The sequence below is a fragment of the Equus quagga genome, chromosome 2 (genome assembly GCF_021613505.1).
Source record: "Equus quagga isolate Etosha38 chromosome 2, UCLA_HA_Equagga_1.0, whole genome shotgun sequence".
In the NCBI taxonomy this organism is placed as follows: Eukaryota; Metazoa; Chordata; class Mammalia; order Perissodactyla; family Equidae; genus Equus; species Equus quagga.
Genome location: NC_060268.1, coordinates 148,210,666 through 148,229,143, shown reverse-complemented (window position 1 = coordinate 148,229,143; position 18,478 = coordinate 148,210,666). Strand labels below are relative to the sequence as shown.

Below are 18,478 nucleotides of genomic sequence, written 5' to 3'. Positions count from 1 at the left end.
TAAATCCAATAAGGAGTTAATATCCAAACCATATAAATAACTCATAAAACTTAGGAAAGAACCAAACAAGCCGATTAAAAACTGGGAAGACCACCTAAACAGACATTTTTCCAAAGAAGACATACAGATGGCCAAGAGGCACAAGAAAAGATGTTCAACATCACTAATTAGTAGGGAAATGCAAATCAAAACCACAATGAGATATCACCTCACACCCATCAGAATGGCTATTATTAAAAAGACAAGAAATAACAAGTGTTGGAGAGAATGTGGAGAAAAGGGAACCCTTGTAATATTGCTGGTGGGAATGTAAATTGGCACAGCCGCTATGGAAATCAGTATGGAGAGTTCCCAAAAAATCAAAGTACCATATGATTCAGCTCTTCCACTCCTGGGTATTTACCCAAAGAACACAAAAACACTAATTTGAAAAGATATATGCACCCACATGTTTACTGCAGCATTATTCACAATAGCCAAGACCTGGAAACAACCTAAGAGCCCACTGATGGACGAATGGGTAAAGAAGACGCGGTATATGTGTGTATGTGTATATGTGTGTGTGTGTGTGTACTACTCAGCTATAAAAAGATGAAATCTTGCCATTTGCAGCAACACAGATGGACCTTGAGGGTATTATGCTAAGCAAAATAAGTCAGAAGGAGAAGACAAATAAGATATGATTTCACTCATATGTGAAAGATAAACAAACATGTAGATACAGAAAACAGGCTGGTGGTTACTGGGGGGGGAAGGGAGGGTGGGAGGAGGGAGAAAAGGGTAAAGGGGCACATGTGTACAGTGATGGATGGCAACTAGACTTTGGGTGGAGAACACCATGTAGTCTATACAGAAGGCAAAATACAATAAGTACATCTGAGACTCATACAAACACAGTTACCATATGACCCAGCAATTCCACTCCCAGGTATACACCCAAGAGAAGTGAAAAATGTGTCTACACAACAACTGGTACACAAATGTTCATAGCAGCACTATGCATAATAGCTAAAAAGTGGAAATAATCCAAATGTCCATCAATTGATGAATGGATACACAAAATGTGATATGTATATCCATACAATGAAATATGATTCATCCATAAAAAGGAATGAAGCATCGATACATGCTACAACATGGATGAAACTCCAAAACATTAGGCTAACTGAAAGCAGCCAGGGCTAGCCCAGTGGCATAGTGGTTAAGTTCATGCACCCTGCTTTGGTGGCAGTGGGTTCACGGGTTCATGGGTTCAGATCCCTGGAATGCACTCATCAACTCATGCTGTGCCAGCATCCCACACACAAAATAGAGGAAGACTGGCACAAATGTTAGCTCAAGCACAATGTTCCTCAGCAAAAAAATAACAAATAAATGAATCTTTAAAAAAAAAAGTCAATCATAAATATATATTGTATGATTCCATTTATATAAAACGTCCAGAATAGGCAAATTTAGAGAGACAGAAGGAGACTAGTGGTTTCTTAGGGCTGGGGAATATAATGAGGGATGGAGATTGACTGATAATGGGTACAGGGTTTCTTTCCGGGGTGATGAAAATGTTATAACCTAAAGATTATGGTGATAGTTGCACAGCTCTGCAAATACACTAAAAAACCATTGAACTGTACACTCTAAATGGATAAATTTTATGATGTGGATTGCATCTTCATAAAGATCTTCAAAAAAACAAAACAAGAGAATTGGATATTTTGGCACGGGTAAAAAGTATTTCATAAATCTGTAATAAACTGGAAGAGGTAAATAAAGGCATAACTCCTCAACCAAAAGGACTTCCAAATCTCTCAAAAAGCCTACTTATATCTAAAGAGTAGGTTAGCAGCATAAGATTCATCAAGTCTCAACTTGGAAGAAGAAAGTTTCATTAGGAATTCTAATAAATAATGTAAAAGAAATAACAAAGGGCTAAAGCTTTTAGGCTTTATTAATCAATCTGATACTAATAGTTGTATTTAAGGTTAAAAATGACTCTTTAGCATTCTAAATGACAAATATGTGGCTACAATACCACTTAGAAAGTTATTCTTGCAGAATGTCTCACCCTCCTTTTTCTCCAAACTGGAAGCGCCCTCTGTTCCACTTGAACTAACTACTGAAGACAGTTCAGAAAAACTCCCAGATAAATTGTCAAGACTGCTGGCTGCAGAAAGGCTTGATGGGCTGGATGGACCCGAAGACAGAGCATCTGCAGTGGCTCCTGGACTTCTCACACCATTGAGCACTTGAGGTTTATAACATGACGGCAGAGCAGAAGGGGGCATGGCTGCTGTTAGAAGAGCACTGACATCATCTGCCTAGGGTACAAGTCAGACAGAGTTGAAATCTGAGATAAGCAAGTTTAAATTCTACTATATTCAACAGAATGCACTTAAAAATATGATAAAAATCCAGCAGATTTACACTACAATTACTTATTACATAAAAATTATTTAAGAAAGTGAAGCAAACACGTGATACTCAGTTAAACTGTTATTAAATGTAAAACATAAATCAGAACATCTCTCTCAAGATACATGGAATCAAAATAAAACTGTTAAATGTGGCAAAGCATGAAAAAAATCCTAACTGTGACACCATGGTTGAAAAGCACTGAAATAAATTATAGAAATATCAATTAAAAAAGGCAAGAGCTTTTAACACTATTGCAACTACTCTGAAAGAACTAATTCAACCTACAGAGAACTTTAGTGAACAGAATGACTGTATTTCTTGGAAAATATTTGGCAACATATTTGGTCCTCAAAATTGAACATGGGTGGGGGAAAGAAAGATAATAATTTTAATCAAATCTGCTGGAATGGAAAAAAATCTCCAAATTTACCGGTACATTAATTAGTGACATATACCATTCTTTCACAATATTCAATTAAGACACTAAGTAATTACCATTCAGTCCTTCTTTTCAGTTAGTCATCTATACTGCTGCAGTCCTCACCTTTTTCTCCCCTCGAGTCTGAGGACTCTCACGGCACTCAGTTTGTATGTAACATTTTTAAAAGAACATTAGCACCATTTATTGGGTGCCTTCTATGTGCCCGACACCATGCCAAGAACTGTAAGCACATTACCTCTTTTAATTCTCATATTAACCAGATATATTTTATCTCCATTTATAAATGAGGTAACTGAGGCTTAGAGGCTAGGCAACATGCCAGTCTGTACAACTCTAAGCGGTAGAACTGGAATTCTAAGGCTGGTCTGTTTGACTGCAAGGCCCACGCATGTTCTCTAGAGCACTTTGTCTCATTGTCGATTATATCTGCTAGACTAACATATGGGCGGACCGAATTAGATAAGTTCTCTTCTAAGGTAGTTTGGAACAGGCAAGACATTTCCCTGAAGAAACAAAGTTGCAAATAGGGTTGAGTTGTCAGCCTTCTGAGAAAAATCTACTGAATCTTCAGCATAGCTGAACTAAATCAGCTTCTCAATGTAACTTGGAACAGCGGAATCTCTCAGTAGAAAGCAGTCTGCAGAAGCGACTCTCCTTCCTCCCAGCTCAAGAAGAATTTCTTCTCCCTTTCCTTCCACTGCTCTGGTCAATGTCCTCAGTGGGAGAGGAAAGAGAGGCACTGTGTCACAGGTGCCAAAGCAGAGGTGGAGGCTACAACAGATATGAGCTCCCTTCGGAGAGGACGAAAAAAGAACTTCCAAAGAAAACTGGAGGAACAAGCTTGTTTCATCAACAATTCTGGGCGAGTAAGCAATGAGAGCTTTGGGATGAGGCAGTGGAGGAGGGAAGGCAATCTCTGCTAGAAGCAGGCTTTTTGGCTGCACAGTGAGGGCAATGTTCCCAGCTGGGGGAGTTCACAGACTCACGGCCTGGACTACCTTACACTGTGCGCACTGTAACTGTTCACTGAGGGCCTGTGCCTACTTTGTTTCCCAACTAACATAAGCAGCTAGAGCTCGTACTCCTTTTTCCCATTTCCAAAGGAACTCAGCATACAATTAACAGATAATTCTCTCATTTATGTACTATATTTCAATAAGTCCTAAGTTTAAATTGGGCTAAAACCCAGATTTTGCCACATTCACCATGAGGACATCTTATATATACCAAGTGAACTTTAAAAAGTCAGGAAAGCACTGAGATTTTTCAAAGAGCCCATCACTTACTGAAACTAAATCTAAAGGTGTTTGTCCTTCCTGATTTTTAAGAGTAGGATCAGCTCCATGGGCCAACAATAAAGCACAAAGCTGTGTTCGTCCCTTCTGGGCTGCTTCATGCAAAGGTGTGAAAGCCCATTTGTCCGTGGCATTGACACATGCATTATACTTTATTAGTAAAGCTGCTACATCTACATGCTGTAAAAGAAAACACTCCTGTTACAGTCTGAAATATTTTACCACACTTTAGTTCTTATCAAGAAACTAGCTATATACCTATTTTTCCATATTTCCAAACTTGCTCTAGAAATGAAAAGAAGAACTTTGTTTCTCCTCAACATCCTAATTTATGGGTAGTTCATTAAAAATCATCGTAGACATTTCAATAACGAGAAGATATACAGAAAATGGTTAAGAATTCTAGGCAAGAAGAGGACTAAACTAATAGGAGTTTAACAATTTCTCATTTATTCCAGTGTTATAATTGCTGAACATCAATTTATAAACTAGCAGCCTTCCTCGATTATTATTAAAGATAGCCAATACTGACTGTAATTTTCAAGGCTGTTATAAGCCAGGAACAAAGCATCTGATCTCTACAGATTCCTATGAATCTCAATGGGTTTTCCAGGCACCAACAAATAAACAACAGCACCAACATCTCACTGAAAATAAGAGATGGGTGCTACAGAAGGTAATAAAACAAAAGATAGAATGTGCTGCAGGTCACGTGGCAAGCTTACAATAAATTCAGAATTGAAACTTGGCAGTTATTTAACCTCTTTAGCCCTCATATTTACTTTTCTGTAAAATGAGAAAGTCAAATTAAATTCTCTTTGGACTGCAACACTGATTTTCACTTTGGAAATTTCAGAGATTTTTAACGTTAACATGAAAGAACTCACCCCATAAGATGCTGCATTATGTAAAGGAATAAGTCCTCCTTTGTCTTGGGCATTCACATCAGCTCCATGTTGTAACAAATACTCTGCAACTTCTAAATTATTATAACCAGCTAATTTAGAAAAGAAGTAAAATTACTTTCACTCGTTAGTATAAAAAATAGGTAAATACATGTCTGTATTTATCTATATATACATATTATTTTATGTATACATATGTGTATATAGGTAAATACACATATTATATATATACATATTATACATATACAGACATTATTTAAAAGATAAAAAGATTTTATAGAAATCTGAAATTCTCCATTGGAGTCTATTAAAAATTTATCTCATGGAAAAGCTGCCCACTGGCCTCAAGTTGGAAGCTTTTGGTGATGATACCCATTTATTTCAGAGACTCTCAAAGTTATATTAACTGACTTGCTTGTATCTTTTTGTCTTACCAAAGTCTCTGCCTTCATGATTATTATATATACAACTTCCTAAACTCAGGTACATGGGCTCAAGGGCTGCAAGTAAAAGGCATCCAATCATATAAAAGCCAAGTTAGGAACACAAATGGCTGGCAGAACAGGGGACACCACACCAGCGTGGGTCTCAGGGCCCCACTTTCCCAGAGGGCCATAAGGACATGCCTTTTGCTAGAGAGAACTGAGGGGCACACATCTCTACAAGTCCGGCAGCAGAACCTGTATGTTGCTAAAGCCATGAAGTAGAACTTAGTATTTTATACGTGTAACATAAAGCCTCAGCTGTCATCTTGGGAACTGTCAGCTACCTTAGTACATACTTTTAAAGTAAAGTATATTTTATTGGACACATAACCACCAACTGAAAGCAAATCTGAAACTGAACTGGGCTAACATAAAACCAGGTACCACCTGAAACTTTAAAATAGTTCAAAATATTATTCATTTATTTTTATTGTAGTTTTTTAGCCTTTTGCTGAAGGACCTAAAGCAAAATAATTTAATAAGATCAAGTAAAAAAAAACAGAAGTACAAAACTACCAAAAGCTAAATATTACACTGAGTAAAACAGTCCTTCCAGGTCTCAAGGTATAATATTACACAAGTGGGCAGAAATATTTTGTGTATACAACATATTTGCCACTTACAAAGACAACACAGACTTAAATAGTAATGTTAAATGTCTAGATAAGCTACCATAAAGATATAAAAAGCTAATATAAAAAAAAATGGCACAGCACAACTCAAATCAGATGTCAGGTCACATCTTGTCTTGCATGGACTAGAAATTCCTGATTGCCAGTGAAAGTAGAAAAGCTTTTTCTCATGATATTAGCATTTGTGGTCTATCACTTCCAAAATGCTCTAAAAGACACACAGATGGGGTAATTATTTCCCTTGGACAGTGGGGTCCCAACTTACACGGGGTGAAAATTTAAAGGTAAAAACCAAATATAACTAAAATTATCTCTTAAAAACTAGGAACATACTCAGTTACTCAGACTATGAGACTGAAATGAACTGAAAGAAGAGACTTCCATCTCCCATATTATACGAAGGGGCAGAAACACCTGTATTACTTACTTCTCTTTTTAAACAATGTGTATTTAGATAAACTTATGAGTCAAAAGTGCCTATGATGCAACTCCACTGATGTACTAGCTGTAGCTCAGGGACTAATGGCCCATTCCCGAGCATCTTCAATGCAGCTGAAAAAGCTATACTGAAACCACAACATTGCACACCTGCACTAAAAACAAAGGTACATCACACCAATTTTATGAGTGAAAACTTAGAATGAATATTATGTACTCAATTGTGTCCCCCAAAATGTGTATGTTGAAGCCCTAACCACCAGAACCTTACAATGTGACTATTTGAAGACAGGATCTTTAAAGAGGTACTTAAGTCAAAACAGGGCCAGTAGGGTAGGTACTAATCCAATCTGACTGGTGGAGGAGATTAGGACACAGAGAGACAGACACCAGGGATGTGCGTACAGAGAAAAGGCCACGTGAGGACAGAGTCAGGAAGTGGCTATCTGCAAGCCAAGGAGAGGGGCCTCAGGAGAAACTGATTATGCCAACACCCTTATCTCCACAACTGTGAGAAAATAAATTTCTGTTGTTTAAGCCACCCAGTCTGTGGTTTTGCTAAGGCAGGCCTAGCAAACTAATACAACAAATAACTTTGGCGAGAGGTATATATCACTTCTGAAAGTCTTTTAAGACTTTTGTCCTGCTTTTGCTTAACGGATATCATCGGAAGAATGGAAAGCTTTAGCTCCCCATGAAGAAGACTGGCTCAAGCAGAGTATTTTTCAAGTTTCTGTAGCCAAAATTCACTCAGTGAAGATGATTCAAACAATATGGTGACCTGGAATCAAGGCTCCAAAGCACACGGCGAGTGGCAGAGGCTCTTTCAATCATTCTCACTGAACGTAAGATACCAGCACTAAAGCGAACATGAAGTACAGTTGCCCTGAACAAATAAGCTAGAGTATAACGGTGGTATTAGAAGAGCCTTGATTTGAACCTTTCAGGTTTACTTATAGGAAAGATTTTAGTCAGGTAAAATGAATCTTGAGATGTTGCCAACCTAAATCTGTGAAACTTCATTCACTTACCTGCTAAGTGTAGAGGCGTTGAATGTCGGCCTTGGGTGTCACGGCAATTTACATTATCAGGCGAAGACAACTTCTTCACTCTGGCTAAACAACCCTTCTTGGCAGCATCTAACAAAGCTGCATCTCCCCTAAGTAGATCTTGGATATCTGTATCTCCATCTTTAACAAGATCCAAAGGAGTATTTCCATCCCTGTTTTTCTTTGTAGGGTCTGCCCCATGCTGGGAATGTGAGAAACAGAAAAGGAGGAATTGGCTTAAGTTTGCCCTTGGTCAATGAGAAAATAGTCAATGTAACTATACCTAGGAAAACTATTTTATACTGAGACTCTACCTTAAAAGTTAACATGATTGTTGTTAACATTTAATGTAATACACAGAAAATCCCATGAAAAATACAGAAGCTATTAAATATTGGGCTTTTACAATGCAATAATATAGCCAAAATTTTAAACTACATTCAAATTAAGGTAACATTTCATTAAAAATTGTCTGTCGTGTATGCTATTTTTAGTTTTCAAAAACACTGAAATAAAGTATAAATTTAACTATACTTTTGTTTTTACTGTAAAATATTTACATTGGTACCTGTATTAGACCAGTACTTTTTATTTTATTAGTGCTAAATAAGTCTGGCTTATAAATTACATAATCCATCAAATATTTTGAGATTTAAATACTATATAGGAAAAATTGAGATAATCGGAAGTATTAAATGATAGTTGACTTTATACAATAACAAATATATGTGTAGTAAACATATTTTTAGGTTAAAATATGTGTTCATGACATTCTGAAATCTACGTAGAGAATTAGATAACTTTGCTTCCCACCTCCTTACTAGTTTAAGTTTATATTAGTTATTAGAAATATTAGTTTTTAGAAATATGATTAACATATTCTATATAATACACCATGTCCACAGTAAGTACTTTAATATACCTGTAGCAAAAGTTTGCAAATTTCGTATTTTCCTTTTGCTGCCGCTTCATGTAAAGGAGTAAATTTCCATAAGTCAGCTACATTAACTACTGCTCCGTGCTTAACAAGAAGTTCTGCAACTTCATAATGTCCATAGGAACATGCATTGTGCAAAGGTACAAGGCCTCTGAAATGAAAAGTTAAATAAGCAATGCAACACAAAGACACGTTTTAATCTAAATAATTACATACAGCTGATAAATTTCTTGAACTGCATAAGGGACTATACTGATTGTATTTTATAGAACCTAAATTTATTGAAAGGAGAAATGGAATTATTTGTTGGGGGGGGTCAGGGACAATTTTTTTTTTTTTTTTTTTGAGGAAGACTAGCCCTGAGCTAACTACTGCCAGTCCTCCTCTTTTTTGCTGAGGAAGCCTGGCCCTGAGCTAACATCGTGCCCATCTTCCTCTACTTTACACGTGGGACACCTACCACAGCATGGCGTGCCAAGTGGTGCCATGGCCACACCTGGGATCCGAACCGTCGAACCCCAAGCTGCTGAGAAGCGGAATATATGAACTTAACCGCTGTGCCACCAGGCCGGCCCCAGGGACAAAATTTTTTAAATATTTAGAATTGCAGAGAATATAACAAATATCTATATCCTCAATATCTAGAATTGAGAATTGGATACTTTCAAAGAAAAATAATTTTAACACAAGCTGAAGAATTCAAATATCCTCAATGCAAACTGAAAATTTTACACTAAAAATCACTATCACACCAATGCTGTAATCTCCTTGGCCATTATAAAATTACAAGGCATTATGCAAATAAGTCTTTATATAAATGCTAACCATCACAAAATCTTAACGGAAATTAAAAAGGTATATTTAAGGAGCCGGCCCCATGGCCTAGTGGTTAAGTTTGGAGCGCTCCACTTTGGCAGCCCAGGTTTGGTTCCTGGGCACAGATTTACATCACTCATCAGCAGCCACGCTGTGGCGGTGACCCAGATACAAAATAGAGGAAGAGTGGCAGAGATGTTAGCTCAGGGCCAGTGTTCCTCAGCAAAAAAAAAAAGAAAAAAAGAAAAGTCATAAAACATGAATGCATAAAGACACATGCACCCCCATGTTCATTGCAGCATTATTCACAATAGCCAAGACTTGGAAGCAACCTAGATGCCCATCAAGGGATGAACTGATAAAGAAGATGTGGCAAAGATACACAACAGAATACTACTCAGCCATAAAAAACAATGAAATCCAGCCATTTGTGACAACATGGATAAACCTTGAGAGTATTATGCTAATCAAAATAAGTCAGAGGGAGAAAGTCAAATACCGTATGATCTCACTTATAAGTAGAAGATAAAAACAACAACAAACAGTCACAAAGAGACAGAGATTGGATTGGTAGTTATCAGAGGGGAAGCGGGGAGGGAGGAGGACAAAAGGGGCATTTAGGCACATGTGTGTGGTGATGGATGGTAATTAGTCTTTGGGTGGTGAACATGATGTAATCTACACAGAAATCGAAATATAAGGATGTACACCTGAAATTTATGTAACGTTATAAACCAATGTCACTGCAATAAAAAAAACAGTCAAATAAAAAGGTATATTTAAGCCAATCTTTCTTAAAAGGTCAGATAAAGGAGAAGAGAAGCCATGGCAATAGCTGGTACTTGCCCTTTATCTTTAGCATGCACGTCTGCTCCGTGCTGCAGCAGGTATTCCACCACAGACACCCTATTGTAGCCAGCTGCAAAATGGAGTGGGGTAGACTGACGCCCTTCAATGTCTCTGCAGTTGACACTCTGAACAGTACACAATTTCTATAGGAAGAAACACAGTATACACATGATGCTACATATTCTGGCCTCTTGTTTTTATTCATTTAGTAGAAATTTCAAATGTCTGACTTATTTTCTTATCTCATCAAATCAATATTCTCAGAAACTCTTATTTATTCTTCTTATTTCATCTTGTTATTTACTTGGAATCCCTCTGGTCCTCTCATCTACGTCTGAATCTTCTGCTTTTGCTAAAGCTTGTAGGCAAGTTTTATTAGTGTCACTACTACTACTTACATAAAAGTAAGCTAAGTGCCAATTATCAGCCACTGTAACTTTCATTTTGTGGCAAATATACGTTGAGGTACATTGATCACAGGACCACTGGCATCACCTGGGGGCTTGTTAAAAACTCAGAATCTCAGACTCCCAACTACTCAGTCAGAACCTGCATTTTGACAAGATCTCTAGATGATATGCAAGAACATTAAAGTTCGAGAAGTACTGCTCGAGACCAGTGGTTCTGAAATTTTCATGTACATTAGTCCCACCTCTAGATTTCCCAATTCAGTGTATCTGGCGTGGGGCCTGAGAATCTGCATTTCTGACAAGTTCCTAGGGGATGCTGATGTTGTTAGTTGAGGAACTACACTTACAGAATTATATTGCACTATATGGAATGAACTAACAGAATGCTATTGGGTTATGTACCATCCTTGGGAGAGGTAAGAAAGTCACTCAAATAATTTTTTGTGTTCTTTGGTTCAGATGAGGAAGGATAGCTGAGAAAGGATTGAAAGAGTAACACTCAAAATACTCAAGAGTATTTTGCATGAAAACTATGAACATTTGGAGAAGGAAGGCAGCATAGATAATAAATCATGGTGTTCAAAAAAAGTCAAAAGAACATCAATATTAGTAAAAACCTTTTCCCATTTTAAAACATCCTACCCTAAAAGTAGGGATAACCTAAGCCTAATAAATCAACCAGCCCTGGTGGTCTAGTGGCTAAGATTTGGTGCTTTCACCACTGTTGTCTGGGTTTATTTCCTGGTCAGGGAACCAAAGAACCTGTCCGCTGGTTGTCATACTGTGGCGGCTGTGTGTTGCTCTGAAGCTGAAAGCTATGCCACTAGTACTCCTAATATCAGTGCTGGGTCATCCAAGGAGCACAGGTTTCAACAGAGCTTCCAGACTGAACAAACTAAGAAGAAGGACCTGGCCACCCACTTCTGAAAAAATTGGCCATGGAAACCCTATCTATAGCAGTGGAGCGTCGTCCAATAGAGTGCTAGAAGGTGAGAGGATGGTGCGAAAAGACTGTGCAGGGTTCTTACTCTGCTGTACACAGGGTTGCTAGGAGTTGGAATCAACTCAACGGCATTAACAACCATAAACCAAAGGAGCCAGCTATCAGTAGGTTTACCTCAAGAGGTTTAATCACAGGACTGATAAAGCTCTTCTGTGCTTCCCAAACCAGAGCTTGTCAAATACACTGATTCTCTGGCCCATGTGATATTTCGTGGGTCTGAAGTTGGGTTCGAAGAATAAGTATTTTTAACACATGTGCCAAGTTTGGTAGTTATCATCAGCCACTCTACTCCCTACCTCTCAGTTTAACTTTGTCCACTCTGAGACCAATTTTCTAATAGGAGGTGTCCGAAAAGTAACTAGTCTGATGGATCACTAAGCAAATACAACTGAGTACATAATTAAGTGTTCACTGAGTAATATACAAATATTATTGTCCCAGTGATTCACACCAAGCCACATGTCTAGAGATACAAATGGAATAGACATGTTGATGGAGATAAACTTCCATGAAGTGAATTTAAAAGCAGAGGTGAGGGAAGACAGCCTGAGGCCTATCAGAGGGAGAGAGTGAGTGAGGAAGGACTTCCTCAATCCAATGGCCTTATTTTATTCTCTAAATCCAGTTCTTGCCCCCACTCTCATCTCCTCTTCCTCTATTCTCTTCCTCTACACTCCTTCTATCTTTACAAAAACAAATCTGGTCTTTAACATTACGTGTACTGAATATAGTTCTCTACTGTTTAGTATATTTAAGTGGATGAACATTTAAAACTTTTTCTTATCACCCCCTGCCACAAAAAAAAAACCCAGCTAGTTGCCTTTAACTCAAGTGACTTGTTTTTCCTCAAGTCAGTATAGTGAGTAATCCTCCTTTCAATACCCTATTAATCTCCTAAGGACAAGAGAATGTAAATATAAAACAAGCCAAACAATAAAACTGTATTATAATAGCATTTTTTCTTTGAAAAATGAAATTAGTTAAAAAATAAAATATGAAGTTTTTTCGGAGATGATTGTACTATCTACGCAAATAAAGCAGTAGGAAAGGATCACACGGACTTTTAAATCAACTTCCAGAAATCCTTTTATTTAAAAGGACAGTGAATAAATTTCTTCAGAGTTCAAGGAAGTTCAGATGGAACCAACATTCAGATTTCATTCTCAGAAAATCTAAAACTGACTCTGTGGGGTGAGTCTGTTCAGGATTGAGAACACCATAAGGAATACAGTGGAAATGCTTCAAATAGCTACTTCTGCCATGAATCAAATGAGTAAATTTTTTAAATAAAACTTCTTATTACTTGTCAGTGCCCTCTTAAACAACTGTTTTGCAAGTCTGGAGGCAGGCGGAAGGGAGATACAATAAGGTTTTTTTCCCCCTACTAGCTTTGGAAATTAAAATAACATTATCGCATTACTGAAGAATTATTTAATTTACGAAACATGCTGAGTTAATTTTAATTTATATTAGTTGAACTGAAAAGTAGTCATGCTCTTTCAAAATGTTAGGCTTCTAAGTTATTTACGCAGACACACAGTTTCCGTAGGTAACAAATATCTGGTAGTATATAGCCATTAAGACATTACATATGATTCTATAGTAAAAAGCAAAGTAAAATCTGAGGGAAGCGTTATTCTAGAGAAGACTGCTATAGGAGATATGCCACGTAAGAGCTGAAGGTGGCCCCTCTGAGAAAGAAAAAAAAAAAACTTCAGTTTAGATGAGTTGAAGATTATTAGGAGACAGTGACTCTGAAAAGCGGCAACACTGTATTATCACCATATTTAAACACTGGGTCCTCACAGAGGTAGAGGGGACAAAGAAATGAAGAAACCAGAAGAAATGTGTAGACAGAATGACACATTGTTTAGTCTTCTTCCCTTGTTTTATGTGTCATATGTAAACAATAGTGGATAATAATCTGATATGCCTTATTCTTTTAAAGGGACAAATGAATAGGTTCTTTAAACAAAATCAACTTCCACAAACATGCAGTTTATTTAAATCTGTGACTGCGATGTATTTACTGAGATCCATGTGAAACCAAAAGTTTCTTTCATTACTTAATGATCCTTATCTGCAGAGAACTAGATTAGCATTATTTACCTTTTAAAATAAGGCACATATAAATAACTAGGCATTTCACTACTACAGATTCATTAAAACACTATCAAAATAAGAACCCAAAGTTAACAAAAATATAAGATCATATCTTACTTTTACAGTTTCTACATCTCCAGCCTTTGCAGCTTCCAGCAATTGTCTGTCTGCCTCTGAATTACCTAATGGGATCCCCTCTAAAAAGAAAGGAGGAAAGAATGATTAACTCTTATTTAGAAGGTGGGACCAAGTTTTAAGGGTGGCATCTTATCTGAAAGTAAAGTCCTTCAGCAGTTTGGTAGATTATGTAGGAAATCTCCATGGTAGTAGGAGAAAAACAGTAAGACTACCTTAAATCTTCTTTTTGAAACATAATATATATATATGAAATGTATGTAAATGTGAACAATTAAAAATGTGATTTAAGCAATAAAAAGGAATATCTACTGGGCAAGTCACCTGAACTTTTTGGGCCTCAGATTTTTTTCGGTGCTAAAGAGAGAAGTTAGATGAGAAGATACCTAAATTCATTTTTACGTCTGAAATTCCATGTTTTATAGCTCATCTTAAATCTTGCAGGAAAGGAAGAAAACATGTACCTTGTATCTTAGAACAAAATAAACTCCAGATGGATTAAAGACTTAAGTATAAAAAAAATTAAACGTTAAAAATACTAGAAGAAAATACTGGTGAATATTTTTTATCTTGGAGTAGAAAAGTGTCTTAGAGTTAATACATCAAAGTCAGAACCAAAATTGATTTGAAAAATATCTGTCAGGCAATAATAAAGCATTAAACAAAGTTACAGGCAAAGAACAAAATGGAAAAAATACTGCTACATCGTAGGAATGCAAATTAAAATGAGATACTGAGTCTTTTTTCATCTATTAGTGGGCAAAGAGCAAATGGGAGAGCTGCACTGACAATATTTCTATAATTTGCATTTATAAAAGCATCTATTATTGGGCTGGCCCAGTGGCATAGTGGTTAAGTGCGCGCATTCCATTTCAGCAGCCCGAGGTTTGCAAGTTCAAATCTTGGGCACAGACCTAGCACCACTCGCCAAGCTGTGCTGTGGTGGCATCTCACATAAAATAGAGGAAGATGGGCACAGATGTTAGCTCAGTGACAAGCTTCTTCACAAGAAAAAAGAAAAGCATCTATTACTTCTGTAATTCACACACATTCACCCAAGGAAAAGATTAAGAATCATAATACCTAGTGCTGACAAGGAAAATAGGTCCTGTCATACACTATTAGTCGTAGTGTAAAATGGCACATGACAACTTTTTTAGATGATTTAACAATCATATGTTATCCTTTGACCTGGAAAGTCCACTTGATAATTTATTCTAAGACACCGGCCGGAAAGATAACAGCACCTAGCATAAAACTAGCAAGACTGTAAATGTCCATCACCAGCAACTGAACAGGACCAGTGTTACTACCCCAAAAACTGACACTGAAACAAATGTGTGGCATATGGGTAAGTAAAGAAAATCTTGAAAGCAGTCTTGCTCAATTTTGGCAGCTTCCAGGTTTTATCAACCTGTCTTCATCTATGCAAGCAGTGATTTTCTCAAAATGTGGTTTCCAGACCCTAGGCATAAGGATCATCAAGGTGAGTGTGGAAGATACGAAAGGCTTGATCTGTTACATTTCTTCTCATTTGAGCTTTGAGATGTCAAAGACACTTTAAAATTTATGGGACCAGATTTCTAGACTGAAACGCTCAACCTATGCCAAATGTGTAGATATTTGATCCACACTGATTTGATTTTAAAATGTAACGAATATCACTATATTCAATAGTTCAATAGGTTTTAATAAGTCAAATAATTGATTACTTTGTACAAATTCTTACATGCCTTATGGATGAAGGACCTAAAAAAGGAGTGAATAGGCAGAGCCAGTCTGTAGAGTATTATTTATCACTATGGTCGTTGCTCTACTAAGAAACACCTACCTTTCCCAGTTTTCCTTTCTTTAAAAAGAAATAGCAATTATTGTATCTTACTCTTAAAACCTTTCTAGATAAAAACTTAATAGCCAACTATTTACTCAGAGAAATTGGGCAGCAAATGCAACTGGAACAAAATCATGATTAAGACTTAACAACAATTGGACATAGAGTATGAGTTAAAAAGAAACAGGCAAAAATTCTAAAAAATTCTTTTACTACCAATTCCTACATGATATGTGAAAAAACTTAAAGGTTAATTAAAAAAATTGCTTTCATGGAAGCATTCAATACCTTGAAGAAGTTGCTGCACATTTTCATTTCCCATCTGCAAGGCAGTAAAGCCCTGCAGGGATATAATGTTAGGGTCGCACCCATAGCTCAGAAGGAGGCGGCAGGTCTGCAGATGACCACAATGTGCAGCTCTGTGCAGAGAAGTCTGACCAAGATTATCCAAAGCGTTAACCTTAACAATGTAGAAAAAGCTGAAATTAGCTTGCAGTGCAAAATTTAAAACCATCCAATCACGTATTTAACACTTGCTACTTCTTTAAAAATCTCAATTATTTTCTTATTATCAGTGCCAAAGCAAGTATTTTTGTTCAAATCTAGAGCATAAATTCACCAATGCATGAAGCTGACATCAGAAAGAAGACCCAGTTTTGGATTAAAAGTGTGAAATGTTGAATAACTGTTGTGTTCAGCATTAAAGTATTCATAGATTCACCAGGTCTACAGCTAGACATTGCCTAAGAAAGTCTAAACCACATATTTTATGGCTCTGAGATCCAGAAACATGGGGCTAACCTCAAGACAGATAACAGTAACACAGCAAGAGACTACATTAGCATTAAAACACTTATTTCTATGGGCTTAATCTTCTACCTTATTTATCGTATAAAATAGAATCTGTATGGATAAAGACACCATGGCATATTCACACAATGATTTTAAATACTTTTCAGCAATAAAAAGGAACAAACTATTGCTATGTGGAGGAATCTCCAAAAGGTTATATATTGAGTAGAAAAAGTCTTACACAAGAGTATATATTGCATGATTCCATGGACATGAAGGCCTAGAAAAGGCAAATCTAATCTATGTCAGAAAAAATCAAAACCGTTGTTGCCTCTAGGGGTGGAGACTACCTTGGATAGGGCACTGCCTCTGCCATGAGATAATGTTCCGTATCTTGATGAGTTCTGGTTAAACGGTTGTAAGTGTTATTCAAAATTCAGTAAAACTACATTTAAAATTTGTCCATTTCACTGCATGTAAAGTTCACTTCCAAAGAAAAACTGTAAACAAATATTCACCTCTAGTTGATGCCTGTGTACAAGTATTTAGGGAGATGTGTACAGTAATTTGCAAATTACTTTGAAATCTGTCAAAAAATAAGATATACTGGTGGATGGAAGGAGAAATTGAAGGATATGTAATAAAAAATATAGTAAAATGTTAGTAGAATCTAGGTGGTGGGTATATAGTTATGCTCTGTAAAATTCTTTCAACTTGGTGGTGTTTTTGAAAATTTTCACAGTAAAAAAATCACCTGTAAGACTCCCCCTATCTTAACCCCACTCTCACCACCAGGAAAATAATTCTACAAAACATAACTGAGAAATTAAATTCCTCAGTAATCAACCCTGTGGCCACTAGTGTTTATTGAGACACTGTCCAACTCATATTCACGGAATCAGAGAATATTTGACTAGAAGCATGGTAAGACTTTCTCAATGCATCTAAAACTAGACTATAAATAGCTAGTCTTCACCTTTACAGAATCTGAAACATCAATTTTGAATGCTCAGGGCAATTAATCTATTTATTCACATACCAAAACTCAGTGAAATGTGAAATACATCTAATTGAAAACTTTATTTGGGTACCACTCTGGGTTAAGATTAGGGTGACCAACTTGTCCTGGTTTGCCTGGGACTTCCCTGGTTTTAGCACCCAAAGTCCCGTGTTCCCAGAAATTCCTCAGTCCTAGACAACTCTGAATGGACGGCTGGTCATCCTAGTCAAGACTGTTTCAGTGAGTTTCTCAACTCAAATTTAATATGCATCCAGATAGTCTTTGAGTAACGCACCACCACTGTATGGTGCAGCCAGTACGAAAAAGGCAACCAACGAAAAGATACAGAACAGACAGACAAGTGAGATATACCAAGCAGTAAGCAGAAATAAACTTTATTTTTTCAATAACTTACAATAGGAAAATAGAGGTTATACATTATCAAGAATTTCCCCAAATCAAAGAGAAATTAGGACACTGAGAGACAACAACAAAAGAAATTGAAGCATTCTAAGTGGTTCCTTGACTGGAAACCCAAGGAAGGACAGATCAGAAAAACTATTCTGCAAAGTACATTTAGGGAAGAGCCTCAGGGGCCACCCAAGGGGGAAAGGGGTGTCTAGTCCTTTCTTCTCCTTTCACGCAGAGCAGCTCCATTCTTTCTGTTACGTAATGAATTTCTACCAAAGATTTTGTTTGAACAAGGCTAGGATCTGTGGCTAAAAAGTGTGAAAACTGCTGAATTAGGTGTCATTGCTTCCAGTCTGAGATGCTATGTGTATCTCTTACTGAGTAGTATTTTTTAAAGTTCCTGGGTAAGAAATGACGATTTCTAGCCTTGATGAAAACATAATTATTCCATGAATAAAATGCTTTGTGTACAAATGCCAACTAAAGAACAGTAACTTCCCAATATGGGGATTTATGCTTTTAGTCAAGTTATT

At 36.9% G+C, this 18,478-nt stretch overlaps 1 protein-coding gene across 1 annotated transcript in view; it reads right to left on the bottom strand.

Annotated features, from left to right (window-relative positions):
* TNKS2 (tankyrase 2) overlaps positions 1–18,478 on the bottom strand; it is a 61,766-nt gene that overhangs the window by 16,479 nt on the left and 26,809 nt on the right. Inside the window, exons 12-19 of the mRNA XM_046652894.1 lie at positions 16,031–16,202; positions 13,894–13,973; positions 10,258–10,403; positions 8,581–8,746; positions 7,641–7,860; positions 5,037–5,146; positions 4,141–4,329; positions 2,063–2,315 (exon numbers count right to left, since the gene is read on the bottom strand). Of these exons, the coding sequence (XP_046508850.1) occupies positions 2,063–2,315; positions 4,141–4,329; positions 5,037–5,146; positions 7,641–7,860; positions 8,581–8,746; positions 10,258–10,403; positions 13,894–13,973; positions 16,031–16,202 (1,336 nt within the window). The remainder of the gene's footprint in view (positions 1–2,062; positions 2,316–4,140; positions 4,330–5,036; positions 5,147–7,640; positions 7,861–8,580; positions 8,747–10,257; positions 10,404–13,893; positions 13,974–16,030; positions 16,203–18,478) is intronic.